General features: G+C 41.7%; 1 protein-coding gene across 7 annotated transcripts in view; it reads left to right on the forward strand.

The window, feature by feature from the left end:
- The window catches only part of AFF2 (AF4/FMR2 family member 2), a 465,338-nt gene that overhangs the window by 277,896 nt on the left and 160,170 nt on the right, over nt 1-27,272 (forward strand). For all 7 annotated transcript variants that reach the window (XM_044234980.1, XM_044234982.1, XM_044234984.1 and 4 more), the window contains exon 4: nt 3,662-3,706. In XM_044234980.1, coding sequence (XP_044090915.1) covers nt 3,662-3,706 — 45 coding nt within the window. The remainder of the gene's footprint in view (nt 1-3,661; nt 3,707-27,272) is intronic.

The raw sequence follows: 27,272 nt of genomic DNA on the forward strand, positions 1-27,272 counted from the left end.
CAGCTGTCTTCAGTGTGCAGAGTGGCCGCCCCCCCAAACCTGGAGTGCAGCTCCGCAGGGGATCTCAGAGACTGAAGTAGCCTCAGGTGGCTCCACCACTTTTCAGCCAAGACAGATCCTTGGTCTCTCACTCCCATGTGGAGTGAGGACTACAGTGGGGACCTCGGCAGCTGGGAGCTTCTGTCGGACATGACTCTGTCTGTGAACCCGGTAGGTACCCTCTCCCTGCCACCTGATCAGACCTCCTGTTCTGTATTGTCTGTTTCCTGTGTAAATGTTTGTCTTCTCAGTTTGCATGGAGTCTCAAAGCCAGAAATCGTGTTGTCTTCAGTGTCTTCAGACCCTCCCCCTTGGCACCATCCTGAGCACAGTGTGAGCTCAATCAGGATTTGTTGTCTAAAGAAATAAATGGGAGAACTGATGAATAGGCGGTCGGGCGGTAAATACGATCCTATTACCCTTGTCATGACTACCTTACAATGTCTGTCCCAGTGGGTCTCTAATTGTTTGTTTTGCCATCCCATCCAGACATTTAACTCCCAGAGAAAGAGGCCAAGTCTCAGAGCTGTTTGTATCACTGCCCCCCTGCAACGCCTAACACTATTCTAGGCGCAGAGGAAATGCTCCGCTGCTTAATTCAAAAGCACTTGCAGAGGGAGAAGCATTTGCCACTCAAATGTAGCGGTCTTGCAATGGAAAAAGCTGTGGGGCAGGGCTAGAGAAGTTTGCAGGACTAGTGACTTCATGCCAATGCTGGATTCCGGGATTCCTTAAAAAGAAAAAATATCTGAACACTCGGTGTGGACACAGACTTATTTGACTGCCCTTGTCAGCAGTCCTTCCCAAACCTGAGTGCTACTGACACCAAGAAGTCGTTATTAGATTTGCTGCAAAACCCCAGAGTTGACAACTCTTTCTATTTTGACAGCAGTTCCCCCATAAGGAAATAGATACTTTATAATACCAGGTGTACGGATGATATTTGCAGGGGGAGAGAGTAAGTCAGTTCTTTCCTGGAAAAGATGAGAAAACTCAACTTAGCAATAAAGCAGTGAGGAGAACAACAGGACAAGGGGTACAAAGCATACTTACATTACTTATATGCTGCTCACAGAAACCCTGTGAGATTTGAAAAGAGTGGGTATTAGTATGATGGCGATTTTATTTTATTCTACTTTATTTTACAGTTGGGAAAACTGGAACTCACAGGGGTAAAGTTACCAAGTCCTGTTCCCAAGTGGTAGGGCTGGAACTCCCACTTAGTTCCTTATGCACCCAGAAGCAAGTGTTCTTGTGGTGTCTGCACATTGCTTGTATGTTTTCCTCTGTGGTTGGAAAATTAACATTATGTTTTTTGTGTGGGAACAAAAAGAGCAAGGACCTTTTTCTGAGAGTGGGACATACATTTTTAGCCCAGGAGGCGCACACAGACAGAATGCAACAATGATATTGAAGATTTAATTCTGCTAGAATCATTTTGACCTTTGGCAAAGGTTATTTCTTAGAAGTTCAAGGATTGTCTTGGAAAATACAGTTACTAGAGCATTGAGCAATGGGATGAGATTGTATCTGTGGTTAAAACTAATCCGTTGAGTTCTGTAATACTGCAGGGCGTTAGACCGGCATCTGCCGGTGCATGTTCCACAAACACTCATTCTGCATGGAACGGTGGTATTTGATGATTGGGAAACAAACAAACAAAAATCACAAAAACTAAAAAGCCCAGAATTCAGCAGTCAAGAAAGTTGGGAACATGTGTTAAACAGTTAGATAGTTGTCTTGGAGCCTTTAATTCACACCATGGATTTCCACATGGGGGTTGGATGGCAGTATTTCCCACACCTATCTGGACAGGGACTCTTCAATTTTGCACAACTAGTGGCTGTGAGATGGTCTTAGGGAGCGGTACACAGTTTCAGTCCTACTTGAACTATGTGATTCCTCCTATTTACCTTTCTCTTGAGTGTACAGACTCCATGAGGGAGGAAGCTGTGTCTCCTTTTGCTTTTCATGGTACCCACACCTAGCATAAGGCTGGAGGCATAGTCCCCGGCCCTCAGAAAAGTTGTTGAATGAACGAATGTACTGTGCTAGGCCAAAGCATACCCATAGTTCCCTACTGGGGACCTGCATTTAAGGTCCTCTGGAAAGTAATGCCTGGCCCTCTTTTCCTGCCTTTCCTTCTACTGTTCTTTCTACCCAGTATTAGAATATTATTGTGCTGGGAAAGAGTGACTATATAATTTATCATCCAAACTGGGACATTTGTGAGGGGGATCTGTGAGGGGAAAAAGGAGATACTGTCAATGATGACTCCAGGATAACAGGTGTAAACTGGAAGTGTACCGAGTACTGGATAGTCCCTACTTTATGGGGGACTCTTTCTCAGCCTGCCTCCCCCACAAGGGATTTTATGCTTCTGAAGCAGGGACTTTTACATGAAGAAGGTACTGAAAAAAATGCAAGGTGAAATTAATACCACTACAGCAGTGACTTTAATGCTGAATTAAGATTTGCTGATGGTTATATCAGGTTTTCTTGCAAATTTGAGGGAGACTAGGGCCATATTCTATTTTCCATTTCCCCAAGTAGAGTTATGTTCATCCTTCAGTCTATTGGAGTACTAGGGGCTCACCACCTAATTGCCCCTGCGAGATATTTGGGATGTATAGTCTCTGTGACTGTGCTGTCTTTAGAGGACTGACATTTCACCTTCTGAGGCAGTGATTTAAGGAGACCAAATGTTCTCCTTGCCAGAACTGGAGGGAAGCAGAAGTGACAAATTGCAGTCCTGGAGAGGGGGAGGGTATGAAGGAAAGAGAGAGGTTTGGGGGATGCCTGCAACTCACACAGGTGATGTCACACCCGGCAGACCTTTCTTTGAGTGGTTGTCCCATGCCCACATCCCCCGCCAGTCACTGCCTTCAGGCTGGTGCCTTAGTTTGGTGCCGGCTTCTCACTTTCACTGATTATAGAGTCCCTGGAGGATAGAGCCATTTGCCAGACCTGCAGTGAGTCCTCGGGACATTTCTGCAAGTTGCTTGAATTTTGATTGATCAGGAAGATGTCACGCTGGGAAAGACACCTCATGGGATTCACTTTGTATGTTTGTGAGATGCTCTCTCAGTGCCAAGGCATGCCTGCAATTTACACAGGAGTCTGAGCCTTGGTGTTTCAGATAAAAATTGCAGGCAACTGGTTAGACTCCTAAATTTTAAAAGAACTTAATTCAATCATACAAGTATGTCCTATAGGCCTCATGTTTTTAAAATCTATGATTATGAATAATATATTAAACTGTGGCAGAGGGCCAAATGGGCCTTCAAGATGAGGAAGTCGAGCTCCTTCTTTGGATAGATGAGCAAAGTAAAGCCTGGGTGATGGGGAGGGTAGGGGGAGACAGCCCAGCATCCCACAGAAAATCGGTGTCAGAACAAGCTACTCTCTTTCTGCACCTTGCACTATGGTCTTCCTGCTTCATTAAGGCAAAATAAAATTGGCCACTAGCAGATACTTTCAGCTTTGTACTTAACAGGGGAAAACCCCACATAGATAGCTCTATTTCCTTTCTTTACAGTTTTTCCTACCGTGTAAACTATAATACAACAAGCTTCTCTGAGAGTAGCTAAATGATGCTTAATTTCTGTTTATTTTATTTTAGGTAAGCCTTCCCAGTGATCCAAGCTGTGTTGAAGAAATCTTGCGGGTGAGTTTAAATCTTTATTCCTGTATCTTTTAATAATGAAGCAATCTATCTGCTTAAGCTGTTTCAGGTAATTACTGCGCTGTTTCTGGGAGTATCCTGGTGGGGAATCCCCTCATTCCACTTCAGGACCCTTCTGCTTATACCTCCTGGCTCATTTCTCACTTATCCTCTCCCCATCCCTGGCCAAGCTAGTCTTGTCATCTCCCCAAGCTTTTGTTTCATCCTTGCACCTTTCCTGGTCTTTCTTTTGATTTTTTTTGAATTTATTTTTTATTTATTTTCAGCATAACAGTATTCATTATTTTTGCACCACACCCAGTGCTCCATGCAATCCGTGCCCTCTATAATACCCACCACCTGGTACCCCAACCTCCCACCCCCCGCCACTTCAAACCCCTCAGATTGTTTTTCAGAGTCCATAGTCTCTCATGGTTCACCTCCCCTTCCAATATCCCTCAACTCTCTTCTCCTCTCTAACTCCCCATGTCCTCCATGCTATTTGTTATGCTCCGCAAATAAGTGAAACCATATGATAGTTGACTCTCTCTGCTTGACTGATTTCACTCAGCATCATCTCTTCCAGTCCCATCCATATTGCTACAAAAGTTGGGTATTCATTCTTTCTGATGGAGGCATCATACTCCATAGTGTATATGGACCACATCTTCCTTATCCATTCGTCCGTTGAAGGGCATCTTGGTTCTTTCCACAGTTTGGCGACCGTGGCCATTGCTGCTATAAACATTGGAGTACAGATGGCCCTTCTTTTCACGACATCTGTATCTTTGGGGTAAATACCCAGTAGTGCAATGACAGGGTCATAGGGAAGCTCTATTTTTAATTTCTTGAGGAATCTCCACACTGTTCTCCAAAGAGGCTGCACCAACTTGCATTCCCACCAACAGTGTAAGAGGGTTCCCCTTTCTCTACATCCCCTCCAATACATGTTGTTTCCTGTTTTGTTAATTTTGGCCATTCTAACTGGTGTAAGGTGATATCTCAATGTGGTTTTAATTTGAATCTCCCTGGTGGCTAGTGATGATGAACACTTTTTCATGTGTCTGATAGCCATTTGTATGTCTTCATTGGAGAAGTGTCTGTTCATATCTTCTGCCCATTTTTTGATACAATTGTCTGTTTTGTGTGTGTTGAGTTTGAGGAGTTCTTTATAGATCCTGGATATCAACCTTTTGTCTGTACTGTCATTTGCATATATCTTCTCCCATTCCGTGGGTTGCATCTTTGTTTTTTTGACTGTTTCCTTTGCTGTGCAGAAGCTTTTGATTTTGATGAAGTTCTTTTGAGACTCCCCTCTTTTGTTAGTATTCTCCCCCTCTTCAAGCAGCCTACCCTAAATCTTGGGCTTTCTTCTCTCTGGAATCTCAAGCCTCAACTTCACTGCTGCCTCCCTTGCCAACACGGGTTGAAGAAGGTTGTGGGGGTTGCAGACTTGTTTCATCCTTGCACAAGGATGAGGGGACAAGATGTGGGAGGGTGGAGGGCAGTGAGGAGGAGAGACTTGAGAGAAGGTAAGCTGTAGGACCTGTTCCTAACGGGAGGGAATGTGTGCATAAGAGTGACAAGAGGTGGTAGTGACCTCTCCCAGAGCAGTGCTTAAACCAAAGGCAATACCAGAGCCTAGCCTGGAAAATGGGTCTCCCATCTCTAGCTGTTAGCACCATAAGGCAAGGCAATGTGGCACGTGAAGAACGGGAGTCATGGCACTGAGTCCCAGGGCCAGCCCTGCTGTTTGTCAGTCTGCAGTTTGGACAGAGAACTCCATCTTTCTGAATCTCCATTCCTTGTCTGTGAAACAGGATGATAATACCTGTTCTAATTCCCTTTGAAACCACCAAGAGGTAGAGATGCTCATTATTATGATAAATGATGATCAGTGTGGCCATGATAAAAGCACGCAGTCTTGCCGCCTAGGGAAAAGAATAATCTGTGTGCCATTGAGAAGTCTGTCCCCCATCCCCCCACTTACCAATGTGAGGAACTCTCCCCACTTCTGCCTGAGACTCCCCATGCTGTGTTACCTTCTGTGACAGCACAGCCCAAGGAAAAATAAAGAGGACAGAGTTGTTTATTGTCAAGTTCACCTGGCAACCAGTTTTACCTGTTGGGGATATGTGTGCCGCACTTGCAGCCTGTGAGTGTTGTTACCCACAAGATGATATTCTGATCAGAGACGAAAGTATCCGAATTGGGGATATACTGGCCAATTTTTACAAAAAGATTTATTTATTTTAGAAAGAGACAGAGAGAACATGAGAAAGGGGAGGCAGAAAGGGAGAGGGAGAATTTCAAGCCCACTCAAGCTGAGCACAGAGCCTGACATGGGGCTTGAACTCATGACCCTGAGAACACAACATGAGCTGAAACAGACGCCCAACTGACTGAGGCATGCAGGTGCCCCTCTATGCTACTTTTGGAAGAGCTCAGGAATCCCTCTTTCATCTTTCCTGGGGCCTAAGGGTTGGAGTGGAGGGTGGGCAACTGTTGAGAAATCCACTGGTGTGCTCCACCTGGGGACCACAGCTGCCTGTCCCTTCCATTGTGTGGAGATGGGTCAGATCAACAAGAGACACAAAATGTTTGCTCATGTGTGTGTTGGCTGCCTTCCTGAAAGAAAGGTAACACAGCAAGAAATCTCTTCCTCTCTCCTAAATGAGATCAGTGGTCTTATCTTATTTCCCAAAGAATGTGGTTCCCATTTCAAAACTTTCACCTAATTGGTCGCAATTGGAATCTCTTCTTAAAAGTGGCCTGGCCCTGGGGTATATGGGGCTCCCACACTGCCCCACTGCCCGAGTGAGGAGAGCCTGGTGAGCACCTGGCAGAGGCTGGGGGCCCCTGTCTGCTGGAGGAGCCACTTAGAGAAACAACAGAATGTCACTTAAACAGGAAAGAAAAGAAGCAGGTTGCCTTAATAAGCTCATAAAAGATAGCACGCTTTGAGGAGGTAACAAAAGTCCTTCTGTTCTTGAAAGAGAATCTAGGGAAATGTCTTTTTTTTTTTTTTTTTTTTTTTTTGGAAGGGCTGTAGATTGTATAGAATCCTGGGTATTTTCCAACAGCATCATTAATGAGTTGGCTTTCCTTCACTGAAGAATGACATGTCTCATTTCCCATGCTTAGAATAAAAATAAGCATTCCAAAGTTTATGTCCTAAATTTTATGAGTAATTCTTAAATTTGTATAGCCCACATTGTGTGGCACAACAGGTTTGTGGTCATGTTTGTTTGAGGGCTGTGGAGCCCAGCGGATAGTTCCAGAGCTCTCTGTGTGGCCGTGCTTCCCGTCTGCCTCCTCCCTGGTGGGTATGGGGGGGGGGGGGCTTTTCCCTTCCTTTTCCCCTCCACCTCTCTCTGACACCATCAGCGTTTTTCAGATCAGCCAAGAGCAAGGGCACATTCTGCCTCATTGAAGCGTAGCTGTGGGGAGGAAGGGGTTCTGGCCCTGGAGTAGGAAGCCCTGGGTCCCTCACTTTCTGTGTGGCTTCTCGATCTCTTCATGCAGTAAACAGGGGGTAATAACTCACCCTCCCACCATACGACCCACCTGCAGTGAAAGAATCATTAAAGTGTGCACATGGTTTGTGCGGGAAACATGGAGAGCTCAGTCTGTTTGCTCTCTCAGCTTCCCCACCTCACTGATCTCCCCCCTTTTGCCCTCCACAGCCCAGCAGGCTAAGCATGCAAACCCACTTCATCTCCCCTGGGGACAGACTTCTTTTATTAACCAACTACAACAGAACTGGTCTCTCTCCTCTCTCAGTCCCTCAGTCCCCAGGCACTGGAAATACTTTTCCCTAATGCATTTTATTTTTGCCTCCTTTTCCAAAATGCTGTTCCAATTCAAACCGGTTGGCTTTCTTTGTGCTCCTGCTTCTCATACCATCTTAACCCACCTCCTCTGGTCTTCCAGGGCTAACTTGACCTGATAGGGTGACCTTATATTTCTGTGGCACATGACTGCCTTTGAAAACACTCGAACCACACTATGTTATTTTGATAAGACGAAGCATGGGGTAGTCCCTATTTTTTTCAGGAAATTAAGGCCCAGAGAGGTTATAAATGACCTGCAACGTGGGTGAAGCTAGGTTGCGGTGGAAGCAGAAAAGGAACTTGGTCTCCATTTTACACTATGCCAAACTGGCCACCACCCTCTCACAACCCTCTGGATTAAAAAGAAACAAAACAAACAAAAAAATTGCCCCAGATGCTGGCTGACTTAGTCCTAACCACTCTAAGAATCCCACCAAACCAATGGAATTTAGCAGGCATCAGGAGTTAATTCTTTCTTCTAACATTCTGAATATATTCAAATATCACCTCAAATAATAAAATAATAACAATGGCACATAACTGCCACTGATAAAAAAATAAGAGCAATGTGCCACTTCCAGGCAGAACACTTGAGAACATTAGGTTGCATACATCTTGCGACAGTCCCAAAACTCTGCATCTTGAGTCTGTGACAGCACAGCCCAAGGAAAAATAAAGAGGACAGAGTTGTTTATTGTCAAGTTCACCTGGCCACCAATTTTACCTGTTGGGGATATGCGTGCCGCATTTTCAGCCTGTGAGCCTTGTTACCCACAAGATGATACTCTGATCAGAGACGAAAGTATCCAAATTGGGGATATACTGGCCAATTTTTACAAAAAGATTTATTTATTTTAGAAAGAGACAGAGAGAACATGAGAAAGGGGAGGCAGAAAGGGAGCGGGAGAATTTCAAGCCCACTCAGGCTGAGCACAGAGCCTGACATGGGGCTTGAACTCATGACCCTGAGAACACAACAGGAGCTGAAACCAAGAGGCAGATGCCCAACTGACTGAGGCATGCAGGTGCCCCTCTATGCTACTTTTGGAAGAGCTCAGGAATCCCTCTTTCATCTTTCCTGGGGCCTAAGGGTTGGAGTGGAGGGTGGGCAACTGTTGAGAAATCCACTGGCATGCTCCACCTGGGGACCACAGCTGCCTGTTCCTTATGTACACTAGGTTGCGTACACCTTGCTACAGTTCCAAAACTCTGCATCTTGAGTCCCATTTTGCAAAACAAATACCTCGCTCTTGTTGGCACACTCAAGTCCATTCTGCCTTCCCCAACTGCAGTCTCCTTTATGACTAATATCATGATGGCATCAGCTATCCATTCCTTCCAGCTGTCGTTGTTTCCCTGATTTGTACAAATCCAGTTATGCCAAAACAATTTCAAGTCATTTTTCAAACAGACCAGAAACCACCAACCCACAGCACCTCTCCTCCAACTTCCCTTCTGCCATAAAACATGCTGTGTAGATCCATAAAACATGCTGTGTAAATCCACTTGTCTTCACTACTTGTCAAGTACATTGTTGCCTAGCCTAACATTTTGCAAATCAGAAACATCAAGGTGGGTTCCTGGGTGGTTCAGTGAGTTAAGCCTCTGCCTTCAGCTCAGTTCATGATCTCAGGGTCCTGGGATCAAGTCCTGCAAGAGCTTCCCCCTCTTTCTCTGCCTGCCTCTCTGCCTGTTTGTGATCTCCTCTCTCTCTCTCTCTCTCTCTCTCTCTCTCTCATTCTCTCTGTCAAATAATAAATAAAATCTTAAAAAAAAAAAAAGATAAACATCAAGGTGATGATGGTCCCAGACTCTGCACCTGCTTTGGTCAGTGTACCATTTGCTCTTTCAACTCAAGCTACCCTCGAGTCCAAACAGAAATGAAAACTAACAATAACTCTGGTGGTGTTCTGCAGTTACAATTCATCTATCAGATGAGGAACTCTGAAGCTGCTCATATGTAATAATATGGGCCTCAGCAGCTTCTCTCCTGAGCTCCGCGGGGTTTGATGGGTCCTCAAGTAATCATTTCTGGAAGAGTTCAGCCAAGGAGAGCTGCGTGCACTAAATGCTACTAGCTGAGGATGGATGTTCAGTGATTATTTGCTTGGCAGTGGTATGATTTATTTGTTCCTCGCAAGAATTTACTTAAAAATATCAACAAACTATCAATTAAGTCCTTTCTTGAGTCAAAAATGCAGATAGAGCATGTCTCTTAGCCCTGACACTGAACAGATTGTGTTTCCTAGCAAAGTACCTTCAGTAGTTGATAATTTCATAGTCTAACATCTGTAAGCGTAATTCACTGTTTATGGGGAATGCTGAATTTGCTAGCTAAGATTTACGGAACTTGATTTGATAAACTGTATAATCTTACAGATCTCTCCCTGCCATATGGATCAGGTTGGTAAACATCGACATGGGTACCTCTTTTGGATGACGGCGCGATCTGTGTTTACAGCATTCTAAATTAGGGCAATTCCACATATTAGGTCTGTGTTTGGGTGTACAGTTTTAGCATGGAGAGATCTTACCAAATAATTACAGGACGACTGTGCACAGTACTTGCTATTTTTTTTTTTTTTACTTTTAAAAGGGGAAACAAATGAAGAAGCCCATCTTAAGAATGAAAAAAAATGGATCAGAGAACAAAATTGGTCAATTATCTCTGAAAGGAAATTTGATTATATTATCATAACTATGCACCATAATCAAGCACCTTTCAGTAGAATTTCTTTGATAAATTTAACCAATAATTAGGCAATTGATTTTATATCCTGTCAAATTAATGTATAAATAATATTCAAATTGGAATCATGCAAACGATTTTCTGTATAGCAGTCTTAAATACTAGTCCTTCCAGAATGTTTCAAAAAGCATCTATCCTATTCTGGTGTGGACTTTTAAAATTATAGTTTCTTGAAATAGTAATGTAGTGTTCCATCCAAGAAAGACAACAATTGCTAAATATGATTTAGACTATAATTAATGTTAACATTGATGGAGTCAAATAAATGAACTAACTACTGATTGCACCCTCTGCTATTCTGATGACTAGCTCTTACCTAATGACATTGGGGAATATGTAAATTTGTCAGCAGGTGAAAATGCCCTTGACTGGGTAAATTATGTGGAGTATTACCTTTTCTGAAGCTAATTCAAAGCACTAATGGACTTAATACGTAGCATGCATATGTGAGGTGAGCAATTCATGGGAGCAAATTAGCCCATAAGAGATATTAGCCATTATTTGCCTCCCAGTAATCATTCTCTCTTTTCTCAAACACAAACCAACCCAGAAGAAAGATGCTAAATTTAATTATAACAACTATTATGTGAACAATGTAGGTAAGCCATCCAGTATGCTTCCAAATGCACTTAGAGCCTGTCAAGCAGTTTAAATACTTTCATGTGGAATCTAGGGGTTTGCAGCCAGTGTATGATGTGAATTTTAAATGGTTATACAGACGTCATTGGGAGAATGAGTAACGTGAGTAATGAGGTGACTGGCCCAGTGATTCATGGGAACCTGTCAAATGTGGGACATGTCAGGGAAGAGATGATGTCAAATACCAGTAACTTAGCAACTCAGCATTTAGCTTTCCAGGGAGTGAGCAAGAGTATCCCCTTTAAAGTCACCAAGTAAATACATGAGTCCCTGAATTTTGTAGGTGTGCTATATAAAAAGAAGTCTGTTTTCTGACAACCTGTTTCCTTCTGTGAATATGGTGATTTATTATTTTCTATTGAACTGAATGAAAGCAGGTGAGAATTTAAGCCATGTGTAGAATTTACACCTGCTTTCTGTATCTTGGGTGTACAGAGAGGGCAATGAAATAGTGTATTGGTTTGCCAAAAAGCAGGCTAGGCTTATCTGAAAGAACTAATAGCTTCCAACTGTTGTTTGATAACCAACCTCATTGTCCCAGCTGTGCTAGTGGGATTGGATTGGAAAAAAAATGTAATGCCAGGAGGTTGGCCGTTGCACTTGCATCTGTATAGAGGTAAGACAAGTGTCTATGGAAAATACATTGAGAGTGAAGCCTCCAAGAGTCCATTTGGTAGGCATCTTCAGTTTTGAAATGAAAGAATAGAACAAAGTTCACACCTTCTCCTGTTAATTGAAAAAAGCATTATGGGGAATGAGGAAAAAAATATGAACCCCACAACTGGTCTAACCAGAAGACATACATAAGCCTAAGTCATAATTTATTCTGTGAAGGTCAGACAGGAAAGAATCCAAAGGATGGTTTCCATGGTCATGGCTCTAGAGCACAGCTGATGATTCACTGCTTTTAGGATAAGTAACACAGGGGCACCTGGGAGGCTCAGTAGGTTAGGTATCCAACACTTGACTTTGGCTCAGATCATGATCTCGGGGTCCTGGGATGGAGACCCACATTGGGCTCCCTGCTCAGTAGAGAGTCTGCTTGTCTCCCTCTCCCTCTGCCTCTTCCCCTGCTGTGCTCTCTTGCCCTGAGATAAAGAAATAAATCTTTTAAAGAAAGAGTAAGTGACACACCATGAAAAGCAAAACCAATATGGAAATAAGGGGAGCTGAGCGTGAAGTTTTGTAACTGGAGCTTCTTTGGACTTAGTCTGGAACATACAGATCTTAAGAAGTGGGAAAGGCAGTATTGAATGAGAAGGGACATAATTAATCCACATTTGTGGAAAGCACTTTGCTACTGAGGCAACGTGGCAGATTGAGATGCTGCCTTATGAGCAGTCTGTAGGCCTGATGTCTCTTGATAAGACATAAATAAAGGCCAAAGGCTTTGAATGTACACATGGGTGTTGAGAAGAGAACTCTTGCTTGTCTGGGACGGAACCACAGCCTTCACTGCCACAGAAAGATCCTACAAACAGCTCTTGTCCAGGAAGAACTTTTGTCACTAGAAAAAGTAGTAATAATAAAAAAAGAACCACTCAAGAGCTATGCAAAAATACCAAGAGAAAAACAAAGAAGAAAAGGAAAAATATGTATAAAAAATGTTGTTAGGGAACAAATCAAAACTATGACCATCACAGTAGCAGGAATTATTAAAAAATGAAGCAATTTTCATCAAGATCAAAAGCTTCTGCTCAGCAAAGGAAACAGTCAACAAAACAAAGAGGCAATCCACAGAATGGGAGAAGGTATTTGCAAATGACAGTACAGACAAAAGGTTGTATCCAGGATCTATAAAGAACTCCTCAAACTCAACACACACAAAACAGACAGTCCTATCAAAAAATGGGCAGAAGATATGAACAGACACTTCTCCAATGAAGACATACAAATGGCTATCAGACACATGAAAAAGTGTTCATCATCACTAGCCACCAGGGAGATTCAAATTAAAACCACATTGAGATACCACCTTACACCAGTTAGAATGGCCAAAATTAGCAAGACAGGAAACAACATGTATTGGAGGGGATGTAGAGAAAGGGGAGCCCTCTTACACTGTTGGTGGGAATGCAAGTTGGTGCAGCCTCTTTGGAGAACAATGTGGAGATTCCTCAAGAAATTAAAAATAGAGCTTCCCTATGACCCTGTCATTGCACTACTGGGTATTTACCCCAAAGATACAGATGTAGTGAAAAGAAGGGCCATCTGTACCCCAATGTTTATAGCAGCAATGATCACGGTCGCCAAACTGTGGAAAGAACCAAGATGCCCTTCAACGGACCAATGGATAAGGAAGATGTGGTCCATATACACTATGGAGTATGATGCCTCCATCAGAAAGGATGAATACCCAACTTTTGTAGCAACATGGATGGGACTGGAAGAGATTATGCTGAGTGAAATCACTCAAGCAGAGAGAGTCAATTATCATATGGTTTCACTTATTTGTGGAGCATAACAAGTAACATGGAGGACATGTGGAGATGGAGAGGAGAAGGGAGTTGAGGGAAATTGGAAGGGGAGGTGAACCATGAGAGACTATGGACTCTGAATAACAACGTGAGGGTCTTGAAGGGGTGGGGGGTAGGAGGTTGGGGGAACAAGGTGGTGGGTATTAGGAAGGGAACATATTGCATGGAGCACTGGGTGTGGTGCAAAAACAATGAATACTGTTATGCTGAAAAGAAATTTTAAAAAATTAAATTAAAATATTAAGAAAAAAAAAAACAAAAAATGAAGCAATTTTATCTAAAAGAATAAAGAAAACCAAGAGCCAAGGCAGTGATACAAGAGCCTAAAGATGCTATTTTATTAAAAGTAGATAAATCAAGAGCTGCAAGGAAATGTATTACAGACAGAAAATCATAAGAATTAGCACGTTTAAGATCTGTTTTTATTTTCCAAGATAAAAGAGTAATAGCAATCAATCATTTGTTAACCTCACCAAGGGGGGGAAAAAGGAAAAAGCACAAATACATAAAGGAAGGAATAATAAAGAGTAATAACTTTTCAGATACAGAAGAAATACAAATAACTGTTAGTGACAATTTACTCACCTAGGCACAAATAAATATGAGAACCTAGATGAGACCGACAATTTTTCCAGTGAAATATAATTGACTCAGACTGTCTCCAGAAGATAGAAAATCTAAACAGACTTTTCACTATCAATGCAATGAAGAGGAGTCCCACTCATTCATGAAGTCATCAGTCCTAGGCAGGGTTTCATAGGGAAATTAAACCAAACCATGGAGGAGTAACACAGCTCAATGGTTTCAGAACATGGAACCAGAAGAAAATATTGCAAAGTATTTTTTTAGAAGAGTCAAATTAGCACATAATATTGATGCCAACATCTGACAAAAACAGCATACAAAACAGAAAATTACAGAGTAACATCACTTGTGAATATTGATGCAAATTTCCTCAATGAAATGCTAACGGAATCAGACAGAACTTTAAAGGATATGCACCATGACCAAGTGGGTTTTATTCCAGGAAAGTAAAGCTGGTTCAATATTGAGAAATCCATGTATATAATGCTTTTTATGGATAGGATAAGAAAGAAAAAACTACATGATCATCTTCATCGATGCTAAATTATACTTGGCAATACTCAACACTTACTCTAGATAAAGTAGAAATAGATGGAAACACCCTAAATGTGGTAAAATGTATCCATTTCAACCCAAAAGCTAGTATAACATTTCACAGAGGAATTCTAAAAGCGTTCCCATTGTAGTTGAGAAATCAGACTAAATGTTCTTTATCACCATTATTATTTAATATTGTCCTGGAGGTAAGCCAAGGAAATTAAACATGCTAAATAAATAATAGGTATTAAATTGGGAGAGAATGTGTAATATGATTATTATTTGTAGATTATATATGTGTGTGTATAATGTTTTCCTGAAATCCCCAAAAGAATTAACCAAAAGCACTATTACAAATGATACAACACTTCAGCACTATTTCAGTGTGCAGAATAAATATATTGAAACAGTATTTACATATAAGCAACCAATTGTAAGATAAAATGGGCCAACAGGCTCCATTTATATCTTATGAATTCATTTAACAAGAAATGTGCCAGAAGCCATATGAACACACTAAGTCAATACGAGATACATCAAAGAACATTTTTAAAAAATGGAAAGGTGTATTATTATTTTTGGATAGGAAGGATGATATGGCTAACATTTCTGTTCTCCTCCAGTTGATCTTGGATTCTTACCTCACACCACATAATACTATTATTTCTAGGTACATTAAAGATTAAAAATGTAAAATATTAGAAGTAAATGTGGGAACATTTCAGAATTCTTTATTTCCAGCCCAAGTCTCCTGATGAGCCAATGGAGTTGGTGGTAGTCAGAAGAAAGTTTAGAGTTTTGAGGAAATTGGAGAAAGTTAGAAGTAGTCACTGACAGGGGGAGAGGTGGCTACCCAAGAAATACTATTAGTAAGGTTATGAGGCAATGTCAAGCTTCTAAACTGTAGATTGTATGATTTTAAAGATTTTATTTATTCATTTAAGAGAGAGAGAATGAGCAGGGAGGATACAGAGGGAAAGGGAGAAGAAGGCTCCCCACTAAGCAGGGAGCCTAAGGAAGGGCTCGATCCCAGGACCCTGGGAGCATGATCTGAGCTAAAGGCAAACACTTAACCAACTGAGCCACCCAGGTGACCCAAGATTGTGTGATTTTTTTTCCTGGAAGGCTTAGCTCATTACCCAGAGACCACTGACTGATGGGTTGAGGGCAGTCTGGAGGCCTCAGAGAGATTAAATAAATTGTCTCAAAGCACATAATTATATAGCTACTAAGAGAACGAAACAGGATTGGAACTCAGGTCAGCCTGAATTTAATGTAGACCCTAATAATAATATCAAATAGTTGCATAGCCATTCTTTGGTAGCAAGTGTTATTATCAGCCCCACCACTGCAGATAATGAAATTGAAGTAATTTGAGCCTAAGTAACTTTCCAAGTTCAAAAGCTAGCCTGTGGCAGAAGGGGCGCTGGGGGTCAAGTGTATGTTTAACCTTATTTTTTTTTATTTTAACAACTATTACCTTTATCTTTTTTCCAATTTATTTATTTTCAGAAAAACAGTATTCATTATTTTTTCACCACACCCAGTGCTCCATGCAAGCCGTGCCCTCTATAATACCCACCACCTGGTACCCCAACCCCCCACCCGCCCGCCACTTCAAACCCCTCAGATTGTTTTTCAGAGTCCATAGTCTCTCATGTGTTTAACCTTATTTTTAAAAAGTGCTGAACATTTTCCAGAGTATCTATACCATTTTGCATTCACACCAGCAAATTATGAAAAACTTAACTCACATCCTTGATGGCACTTGATCTTATTATTATTTTTTTATTTAAACCTTTTTAGTAAGTAAGTAGTGGTATGTCATTGTGGTTTTTAAATTGCTATCCCAAATTGTGGTTTTAAATAGCCATCCCAAATGGCTAATGATGTTGAACATCTTTTCACGTGCTTGTTTTCATTTTTGTGTGTCTTCTTTGGTGAATTGTGCATTCAAATCCATTGCCCACTTCAAAAACCAGATTGTTTTTTACTTTAGTGTTGAATTTTCAAAGTTCTATATATGTGTTGGATAGAGGTTTCTGGTCAGATATGTGCTTTGGAAATATTTTCTTTCTTTCATTTCCTTGACAGTGCCCTTCTAAGAGCGAAAGTTTTTTGCTGAAGTTGAATTTATCAGGTTTTTTTTCATGGATTATGATTTTGGTGTCAAGTCTGAGAACTTGTCATCTAACCCAAGGTCATAAAAATTTTCTCCTGTGTTTTGTTCTAAGAATTTTATAGTTTTATATTTCTACATTTAGAACTTTAACCTGCTTTGAATTAATTTTGGTATATGTTGTGAGGTATAGGTTGAAACTCATTGTTCATTGTGTTTCAGCACCATTTGTTGAAAAGACTGTCTTTCTCTATTGGATTGATTTTGCATTTTTATAAAAAGTAGATTGACCTTATATATGTGGTTCGATTTCTGGATTCCTTAGTCTCATCCATTGGTTCATGCCCCTGGTCTTTCACCAATACCATAATGTCTTCAATACTGTAGCTTTATAGCAAGTCTTAAAGTTAGGATAATGTGAATCTTCCAACTTTGTTCTTTTTTCTAAAGTGGTTTGACTGTTCTAGTTGCCTTTCCTTTCCATATGAATTTTAGAAACATGTTGTCTGTATGTCTGTTGTACATGACATACATGTACATAAACATGTTGTACAGGGTATCTGTATTTATAAAAAATCCTGCTAGTATTGCATTATATCAATAGATGAATTTACTTGTGCCTTTTTATTTCATGAACATGGTGTGCCTCTGTATTTATTCAGGATGTCCACCCCATTTTTAGAGGGGCATTGATAATCTATCATTCCATTTTGGGGGAATGATGCTGCAAGGAAAATCCAAAGCCCTAGAAAAACTGCATGAACAAAGTTATTCATTACAATATTATTTGTAATAACAAATATGCTATTATATGTCCAACAATAGGGGAATAGTTAATAAAATTCTGATTTATACATTCAAAAAATAATTGGCCATTAAAAAGATGGTTTTGAGGATGATGTAGCAACATGGGGGAAAAAACAACCCTACAATATACTGTGAAGGGAAATAACCAGACTATAACATTTTCTGTACTTACTTTTGATAGACAGGTAAAGATATGACTAAAAAGAAACTAAAGGAAAATACCCTGAAATAATAGTTCTTATTTTGTTAGGGTGACAGAATTATGGGTGAGCTTCTTTTCCTTTTCTAAATTTTCTCAATTTCTAAAATTTTTATTAGTTTTATAACAAATTTTAAGAGGTATCTGCTGAACTGAAAAATGCATTTAGCAAGAAGTAAAGTAGGATATAGTGAGTGGATCCACAATGGGAATGGTGGGAGAGGCTAGCCAAGAGAAGATTAAATCAGAAGAGGGAGCAGTCCACTGCTGCCTGAGGGACTTGCAGTGTTGGAGTGAGGCTTGAGTCCGGATTTAGGCTAGGAGGACTCAAATGGTGGAACCCAACCCCTGATGGGCAGTTACAAGGAGATAAGGATCCTCGATCTCACTCACAAAACTGGAATAATATGACCTAATTTTCAGGATTAATGGGAGAATCAAATGAGCTAATGTATGTTATGCCCCTAGAATGTGCTTGGAATTCTGGGAAAATATTAGGTGTGCCTGGTAGACTCCCGTTCCCACCATGCAAGAGCCAACACCAGGACTGCTTCCTCTCTGAAGCCTTAACTGTACAAATGAAATGAATCTCTCTTTCTTCTCGGTACCCCCACCACCTTTTCCACTCCCCACTTGTCACTTTCATGCAGTGGGGTGGTTTGCCTCTCGTGGCATAATGTCACATTCCTTAGATCAGAGTCTGTGTCATGCTCATCTCTCTGTCCCCTTAGCTTAGGCCAGAAGCCCCTCTATCCACCCCCCATATGTACACAAAGGTGACAAGTGTAGGTGTATAAGAAGTACAGAGTAGCTGTTTATTGGGTGACTGAAATTTGTAGAGAAATGGTTAGAGAAAATGGCCTCACAGTGTCATGTCTGCCCTTGGTAAAGAAATATGTTTTCCATGGAGCTATTGTAAGTTAATAAGAAGATGATAATGTTTAGTAAGTAGAAGAGTTATACAAACACTAGGCATTATAATGACTCCATTTCTTATTTCTTCAGTTAATATATTTAGTGCTACTTTTTGCGCTAGGTTTTTCCATTGCCAAGCATTATTTAATACCTTTGCTCTAACCTATTTTTAATATTGCTCCTCAAAGTACAATAATGTTGGCATTATCGCTTTAAATAAGACACTGATTAAAAGCAAAGGTAGAGGCCCCATATGCTACTATAACTGCAGAGAGCTGATTCAAATCTCTTAAATAACGTTGAAGGGGCTGATTTGGTACCAGCCACTGTGCTTATTATCACTGTGGTTACAAGAAAGATGCTTCCATGACATGTGTGGTTTTTTTTCTCTCCAAAGGGAGTTTTCAGACTTTTCTTTATGACTAAAAAAACTGTGTTTTGCTTCTATTAGACATACTCAACCTTACAACAAAGGTTGTGTCAAAACAGAGCATCCCCCCACCACCCAGTACGCCCATTCCTGGGGTAAGAACACTAATACAAACCAGATTATCCCACTTTCCCCTGCCAACTTGTTAATTAGAAATTGTCAGATCACAAAATATAGAATGCAGGCCCATTGAAAGTTAAGGCAGACAAAACCACCTCAGTAGGGATGCATGGGTGGCTCAGTGGGTTAAAGTCTCTGCCTTCAGCTCAGGTCATGATCCCAGGGCCCTGGGATTGAACCCCACATTGGGCTCTCTGCTCCGTAGGGAGCCTGTTTAAAAAAACAAACAAACAAACAAACAAATAAACAAAAACCAAACCACCTCGGCAGTCTGTGCCTCTGGTGGTTTTCTCTTCAGTACCTTCCAACTTCTCAGGACCTGATGGGACTGGGTGGAGAAAACCCAAGGAGCTTGTCCACCCTCATATTTTGCAGCCTCTTTCCCGCTTTTCAACCCAACAGCCCTCTATAGGGCACAACCTCACATACCCAGCACTTTTGATACCAAAGTAAATGGTGGTCTGTGTTCCCCAGCCAAGACCACAAATCCCCTGCCTTTGGAAGAACTGGGATTCAGAAGAAGGCACTGGACTGGGCATCAGGAAACCTCAGAGCAAGGCCTGATGCATCCACAAGCTACTTTTCAACCCTTGGCTTGTCTCTGAAGCATTATTGACTTTGGGTTTTCTGTTTGTAAAATCGAAGTGTCGACTAGTCTTCTCTGTCCAGTACAGTAATGGTAGCCACATGTGGCTGGTTAGTGAAGTTTAAGTGTGTTAAATTATAATAAAAGTCAATTCCTCAGTCCATGAGGCACATCATAAGCACTCAAGAGCCCCATGTGGCCAGTGACTATCATTGGACAGTACAAAATAACAGCATTTCCATCATGGCTGGAAATTCTAGGGAGAACTGCCTCTAACTTATCTCTTAAGATCTGCTCTGGGTCTTCTTTCTGAGTGTGATCATTAAATGAAACCAAATCTAGTTTTACTTTTTGACTATGTACCCTTAGCCATGTTTAGAGTCTATCTGAATAATTTATTTCCATCTGAGGCTTATGTAGAATCCAATGGTCAAATTCTACTCTAGTTCTAAACAGTACTTCTACTATATAAAAAAGGACCAAAATCAGACTAAGTAAGTAGAAAGAGATAAAGTTAATGGCCCCATAAAACAGAGAAGAGGAGAGAAATTGAAGGCAGCACAGGGAAAGTGCCAGGCCTCAGACAAATTCTTTCCCCTGTGTTCCACAGGAGTGATAATGCCTTCATCCCCAGGCTCTGGGAAGCAAAGGATATGTAAGACCTTGGGAGGGCCCCTTCTGGAAAAATGGTACTATAAAAACCTGGCACCTGGTTCATAGGTACCCTCCTTCCTTCTCCTTCCTCTCTTTCACTCCTCCTTTTTCCTACCCTCTCCAGTTTCTTCATCTTGTGAGATATTCACCTAAGGTATCTCATGAAAAGAAGGACCACGGGCAACACTTTGACAGTTCTGGAGACTTTTCTTTCTTTTTTTTTTTTTTTTTTAGATGACCCGTTACTTCAAGGGGGAAAGTTGCTCACCTACACCATGATCCATACTATCACAGGGATAGTATGCAATAGCCACTAGGACTTTACATCCATGGCAAGGCTCATTTAAAAATCCAAGGCTCCTCCTTACAGGTGGACTTAATTGGCTTTGATTTGCCATCTAGGTTGTGTGATGCACACATGTGACAATGAATTGAAAAAGTAGTGTGAGTAAGGGAAGTGGTTTCTAAACAAGTATAAAGGAGCTCCTAACCGCCCCCCAAATCTCATTGGCCTACAGGAAGGTAAAAATGCCTGCTTCCTGCTGTTTGACGATGTTCCTTTATAGAGAGCCCATCCTTATGGAGCTCAGTGGTGGCAAAAGCCTGGAAGGCAAAGCCACCACCTGAATGGAGGTCCTGCATCTGCCACATGCTGGCTGTGTGACTCTGTCCTGGAGGTGGGTCTTCACTGGGACTTGGGAATCTGATCTATGAGATGACAACAAGGAGAACTGCTTGTCTGGATTCTTGAGTGGATGGAACACAGTAACAGAAACGAAACATCGAAACATCCAGGGACTTCTAACCGCTAAATACATGCAAACTTCTATGGGATTTAATTGTGACTCTTCTGAGTGGTTCATCAATTCCGAAGAGTCCCAAAGTGTGACTTTGAATTCCGCATTTCAACCCTTCATAGGCTCCCAAGCTGCCTTTGCTGAGGAGTATAAATTACCCCACAATGGTTTTTCCTATTTATTAAATATATAAACTCCTTTCATGTCTTTTTTTTTAAGATTTTATTTATTTATTTGACAGAGAGAGATCACAAGTAGGCAGAGAGGCAGGCAGAGAGAGAGAGAGGAGGAAGCAGGCTCCCCGCTGAGCAGAGAGCCCGATGCAGGACTCGATCCCAGGACCCTGAGATCATGACCTGAGCCGAAGGCAGCGGCCCAACCCACTGAGCCACCCAGGCGCCCCCCTTTCATGTCTTTTAATACAGGGCATTTTTCTTTCTTTTTGGTTCATAAGGCACTTTGCAGCTTTTCAAATTGTCACATTTGTTTAATTATCCCAGAGACCCTGGCACGTCGATTGCTGTCAGCTGTCTAACAGTCTCTGTGGGTAGCTTGCAAATCCCTGTCCGGGATTGTTTTTAATGATTTTGCACATTTCTTTTCTTTTTGAAAGCAAATGAAGGACAAACTAGTTGAGCAGGAGGGAGTGGCAGGAGAGGGTGGGGTGCTGTCACAATGGGGCAAAGCACATGACTAGAACCCAGTAGAAAACCACCAGTGGACAACTGGCGTTTGGATGAGAGATACAAACTGATCACACAATTTGTATTTGTCTGAAGCCCAGGGGAGAGTCCTCCATGTTCATTTATTTGCCTCAAGCCCAAAGTGACCTTTGCTTGAAAGAACTTTTCCCTGGAAAAGTTCTCTTTTGGTGTTCTCTTTGGATCTTCTCTTTGGTGTTTTCCTAAATGTGTAGCAGGGAGGAAACGTATGGATCTGGTTACCCCCAAGAGATGGTATGGGCTGAAAACAGATGTTTAAAGAGGATTTAGAGACATCTATGGGCAGTGGATTCTCACAAAGTCATTAAAAAAACAAAAAAAAAACAAACAAACCTTGGCAGGGTGGGCAGGATGGGGAGAGGAGTTGGAAGGTGTCCCTTTCCCATGGCGTGTAAATGCTTTAGAGGCCTTGAAGATGTCAACAGGAAATTCTTAATAAAAAGACTCTATAATTGTTACCTTTTCATTAAAAAACAAACATGACTAAGTGGTGATGCAAGAATTAGATTGGATTTTTGTTTAGTAAATACTTAGTATATAGCATCTCAGTGTTCCGATTTACAAGAAAGTATCATGTCAGTAGCTACTTCTAGCTTATGCTGTCTGACAGGTGGCTGTTTTCACCGTGGTAGAGAGGGGCCGGCCTTCCTGATTATAACATAGGATTGAAGCTTTATAGCATGTTTATGGGGCAAGGTTTTATGTCCACACTGCCTGGTCCCTAGAGTGTTCATATTGAGTTTAGAATGTTCTCCTTCTCCATTAGTCAGGCATCCCTTCAGAAGAAGATATGGCTCTCACTTGCCCTGCTACTTTGCCAGTCTTAATATGGAATAAAGAAGCTATTTATTTCCCATTATTTGAAGTAATTGCCAAAAGAAACTGATCTGGAGAGAGGAGTGACTGTCGAGGCATTGAAAAATACTCAACCTGTTATGGTCTGGGAATATTCTGAGGGGGCTCTCTGGATCAATTTCACTAAGCCTTAGTCATGCTGGTAATGTTATTAAATTCAGGTGACTGCAGACTTTGATGCCTCTGTTGGCTTATTTTTGCTTTTTTTTTTAATTTTAAAAAGATTTTATTTATTTATTTGTTTGAGAGAAGGAGCACAAGCAGGGGGAGAAGGAGAGGGACAAGGAGACTCACCACTAAGTGGGGAACCTAAAGTGGGCCTTGATCCCAGGACCCTGAGGTCATGACCTGAGCCAAAGGCAGATGCTTAACTGACTGAGCCACCCAGGCTGCCCTGGCTTATTTTTACTTTTATCGGTGGTGTGTGTTGATGGGGGATGAGGGCCTGGTGTTCAATAGCTAGACCAACACCTTATGATCTATTTGTTAATTTCATGTGAATGGGGCAAATAGTTTCCTTTTCTTCTCCCTGGCGCTGTGATTCTGTCATTCTAAGGGGAAGGACAATTCCATACAAATCATATTGGCTGGAGTTTTAGCTGTATTGGTGGCCTGATGCCTTATTATTACTAAGCTCAGAAATAATGAGAGAAAAAAGCTATGGCCAAGTTGTTCACTGGAGGGATCTTTCCATGAAAATAGATATTACTTCTTTTTTCCTTAGCAATTGAGCCTTTGTTCGATCTAAAGGCAGTTATCGTGAACTCCTCATTACCATTTTTCTTAATGTGATAAGTGTAAACTACAAGAAAGCTATCATGTTTGAAAAGCTACAGCAGCCCTTAGAAAGGAATACTGATGCATTGTGTAAGTCTTTAAAAAGGCTCAGCCTGGGGATTGCACGAAATGTCTCCTCCTGCCTCCCTTTGCCTGGACTTGTTTTTCACTTACCGTAGAATCCAAGTCTATGCACTTGCAGTCCCGATCTGTCTGTCCTACAGCGTGAGATCAGCACATCTCTTTGGTGATGTTATCTGGAACATGATAACAAATTGAATGTGACTCTTTTTTTCTTTTAAATCCAATTCTGATGGGTTTATTTTAGTTCTACTTTTAAACAATAGCTAATAATTATTATCCTATACCTATTCCAGTTACAAATACTCTAGTTACGTAGATAGAGCTCAGCTGCATCCTGTGCCTGGATCTGGTCCAGCTACTCAGCTCTTAGATACCTTGCAGATAGTAGACACCCAAGAAAATGTTTTTTTCTGTGGGGTGAATGGAACCAAATGTAGATCAATAAAGATGGTGCTGGGGGAGTGGCCAATGAAGGTGTGTGAATTTTATCAGATCGCTTTGTCTGACCTGCAGCTAAAGGAACAAATTAGAGGTTAACCAGAAAGAATTCTTTCATGTTATGAGGGTATGGTGTGGTGTTCCTTCCAGGGAAGTTGCTCTGGGGAAAAAATGGCTGTACTATTATATCATATTTTAAATGATGGTCATTTGGATGTTGGCGATGGGAAAAAAATTTGCACAAAAGCTAGAAACTGAACAATAAAGTTTAGAAGTCACTTTTGAAAATGAATAATAGTTGTCAAAATTAGCTTCCAGATGAAGAAAACAAATTCCCAAGTTAGGGAAGAAATGGCCTTCAGGAAACCTCAGACTCCTCTGATGCCTGGACTGGACCATCGAGCAGAAGCCTTTACCGAAGAAGGCAATTTAGATTGGAATCAATCTTGCAATATTTCCTAATGGGGTGGCCAGTCTTCTGTACTGATTAGTTCAACTAATGGAGACAAATGTCCTGAGAAGGATCCAGATTTACAAGGCAATCATCTCTTGGGATGTCAAACCTCGTTAATTAGGTGGGCTGTGGCCTTAGGTTGCCACTGCCAAAAACATGTGTAGAGCTCCACGGGTATGGTTGAATTCTTCCCAGTATGTCACCATGGTGGTCTGTCTATCTGTTGCTGCCTTTGGAGAGGTTTCTTGGTGGACTTTGAATACGGAGCATCTGAGTCCTGGCCCATGACCATACACATCCCCATTATATTTAATGAATGAAATGGAATTCATTGCATCTGGCAATGACAAGAGTGTGGACTGATTGTCTGAATGAAAACACAATGAAGCCACAGGGTCACCGATCACCATGGTCCCCAACTGCAACTTAGAATTAGGCCCTTTAAAAGTAGAATCTTGGTTTGGGGGTACCATGGTGAAGGCAGCCAGTGTGAGCTGGTCCTTTTGCATGTACAGCCCTGTGGCTGATGGAGAAAATTTTGAGATTCCCTGAAACACCCACTGGGACTGAAGAGTTTTGCATAAAGCAGTCAATTATTTATTTGAAAGAAAGAAAAAGCACAAGGATTTTTATACCATGTCAGTGAAATCATAACTTAGTGTTAGAAACTTTTAAAAGAATTAGCCATTTTTCCCCCCCTGGTGGATTGCATTTTGTGTTGGCTCATTGTTGGGAAGTTGTGTTTAATAGGACAGTTGATTTTATATGTCTTCCCTACCAGCACTTGCATAGAAATCAGAGATGCAGTCTCAGGAGACTGTCTTAGGACCATTCCAAAGAGAAGAATATTCATTCAGTTTTATAGAACAGCATTGTGACCACTAGAGATGATTGGCAGGAGTATTAGTGATCAAGCCCAGAAAAGTCTATAGTTCTACTGTTTTTGGATTTTCCAAGAGCTGAGCAAATAGTCAGACAAATGGGGCTGCTGTCCATCTCACTGTAAGATAGAGGGCCCTCCCTAGGACTTCTCCCCCACTGTCCCTGGGAGAATGATGAATTTCCTTAGCCAATTTGGTCAGCCATGTTTGTATGTCATGTAAACAAACAAACAAACAACAAATGCTGTTTCAGATTCGGTTTCGCATCATAAATATCCTCGATTTTACTGCGATGAAGAATATGATCATAGGCTCATGGAAGGCATTACAGTTGGTCCATAACCTCCCTGCCCCGCCTTTCTAAGAATCCCTTAAATCCTCATGCCTTTAGAGATGGGCCTGCATTACCTTCTAAAGAAATAGGCTCCGTGATTGGAAAGCTCACAGGAATGGAAAATGTTTTATAGTTTGAGCTAAAATGGGTTCCCTGGTAACTTTTACACATAGGATGGATTTTAACCTCTTAGTCCACAAAGCAGATCCCAGATCTCTTCCATATGAGAACCCTTAGGGTATTTGAAGTCACCTCTTAGACCTTCCCTCTATTTCCCTCTTCTGTAGACTAAATGTTCTCTTTTAAAGTGCATTTATACATGTGATGAGTTTTCTAAGCTCTTGTGGTCCTCATAGCTGTCCCCAGTAGAGAGTGCCTTATTCCGGTGTCCTTGCTGAAATGGGCCATCGAGATTGGCATTCGCTTTCCAATGTGGTCTCTCCCATACAGGATACTAGTGTGTGCGATCAACTACTGACAACCACACTGTGGGCGTCACACTTACCTTCCTATCACCTGTGTTGGTATCGGTTCTTTTGGCTGCTAACCTCCCTGCCAAACTCAAATCCTTGGGTTTTTAGCCCAGGAATCATAGCCAAGTCAGCTGGGCTTCCTCATTCTGCGTGTTTATGCTTGGTTTGTGGAACATATCTGTGATTTTCGTTTACCTCTGCTAAAATTTCATCTTCCTGGTTTCAGGCCAGGTTTGCAAGATCTTTCTGAATTTCGATTATTTGCCATGTAGTCTCACCTACAATTTGGTTAAGAAGACATTCTGTATGTTCTGAAGTTATTTATTAAATGAGATAGTGTTTTTGACAATTATTTCTTTCAATCAAAAAGTGTAGTAAAAAGTAAGGCATTATTATCATTAAAACTGGTAAACAGGGAAGGACCCCAAATGACAGAGCCCCATGGAATATCTCTAAAGGCAGCCTTCTAGCTTGACTTTATGTACTTAACAGTTTGTGTGAGCTTATTCTGCTGCTCCATAAATCCCCCTTAGCACACAATAACACAACATACCCCCACCCTTAGCTGTAGGAGTTCTGTGTGAGGTTTGATGGATGCCTTCCTGATGCCAAGATGTGCTGTGGCCACTTCCAGTCTCCAAACTAGGATCTCATTTTCCAAGTGCTGTCCATGTTCGATACTGTGGCCTGACCAGACTTAAAAAGGCTCTCGAATCTTAAGTAAGCAGCCCATTTTGTATGAGCATCTTTAGGACAAAACATTTTGGGAAACACAATGTCTATCCTGGGAGGGCCCAGAGGAAAAAGGTAAAGAGAAAGACTGACCAATAGCTCTTCCCATGTGCCCTGCTTCCTTGCATGGGAACTTTTATGACCCTGGCCAAAGGGCTCCATCCTCCAGCCCTTGTCTTCCCAGGGCCTGCTAGGAAGGGGAGCCTGCCAAGGGAAGCAGGCAGGTGCATGTTTCTGCAGGGGTCCCGTGCTCACTGCCCGCACTGGGAGTGACAGGCTGTGCAGACTATGGTCACCCTCTGGGTTCTCTCCCAGCTGCCAGCTGGGCTCCCTGTGGGGGCCCCAGGCCAAGGCCTGCTCCAGCACCCATGG

Source organism: Neovison vison, chromosome X (genome assembly GCF_020171115.1).
Source record: "Neovison vison isolate M4711 chromosome X, ASM_NN_V1, whole genome shotgun sequence".
NCBI classification, from domain to species: Eukaryota; Metazoa; Chordata; class Mammalia; order Carnivora; family Mustelidae; genus Neogale; species Neogale vison.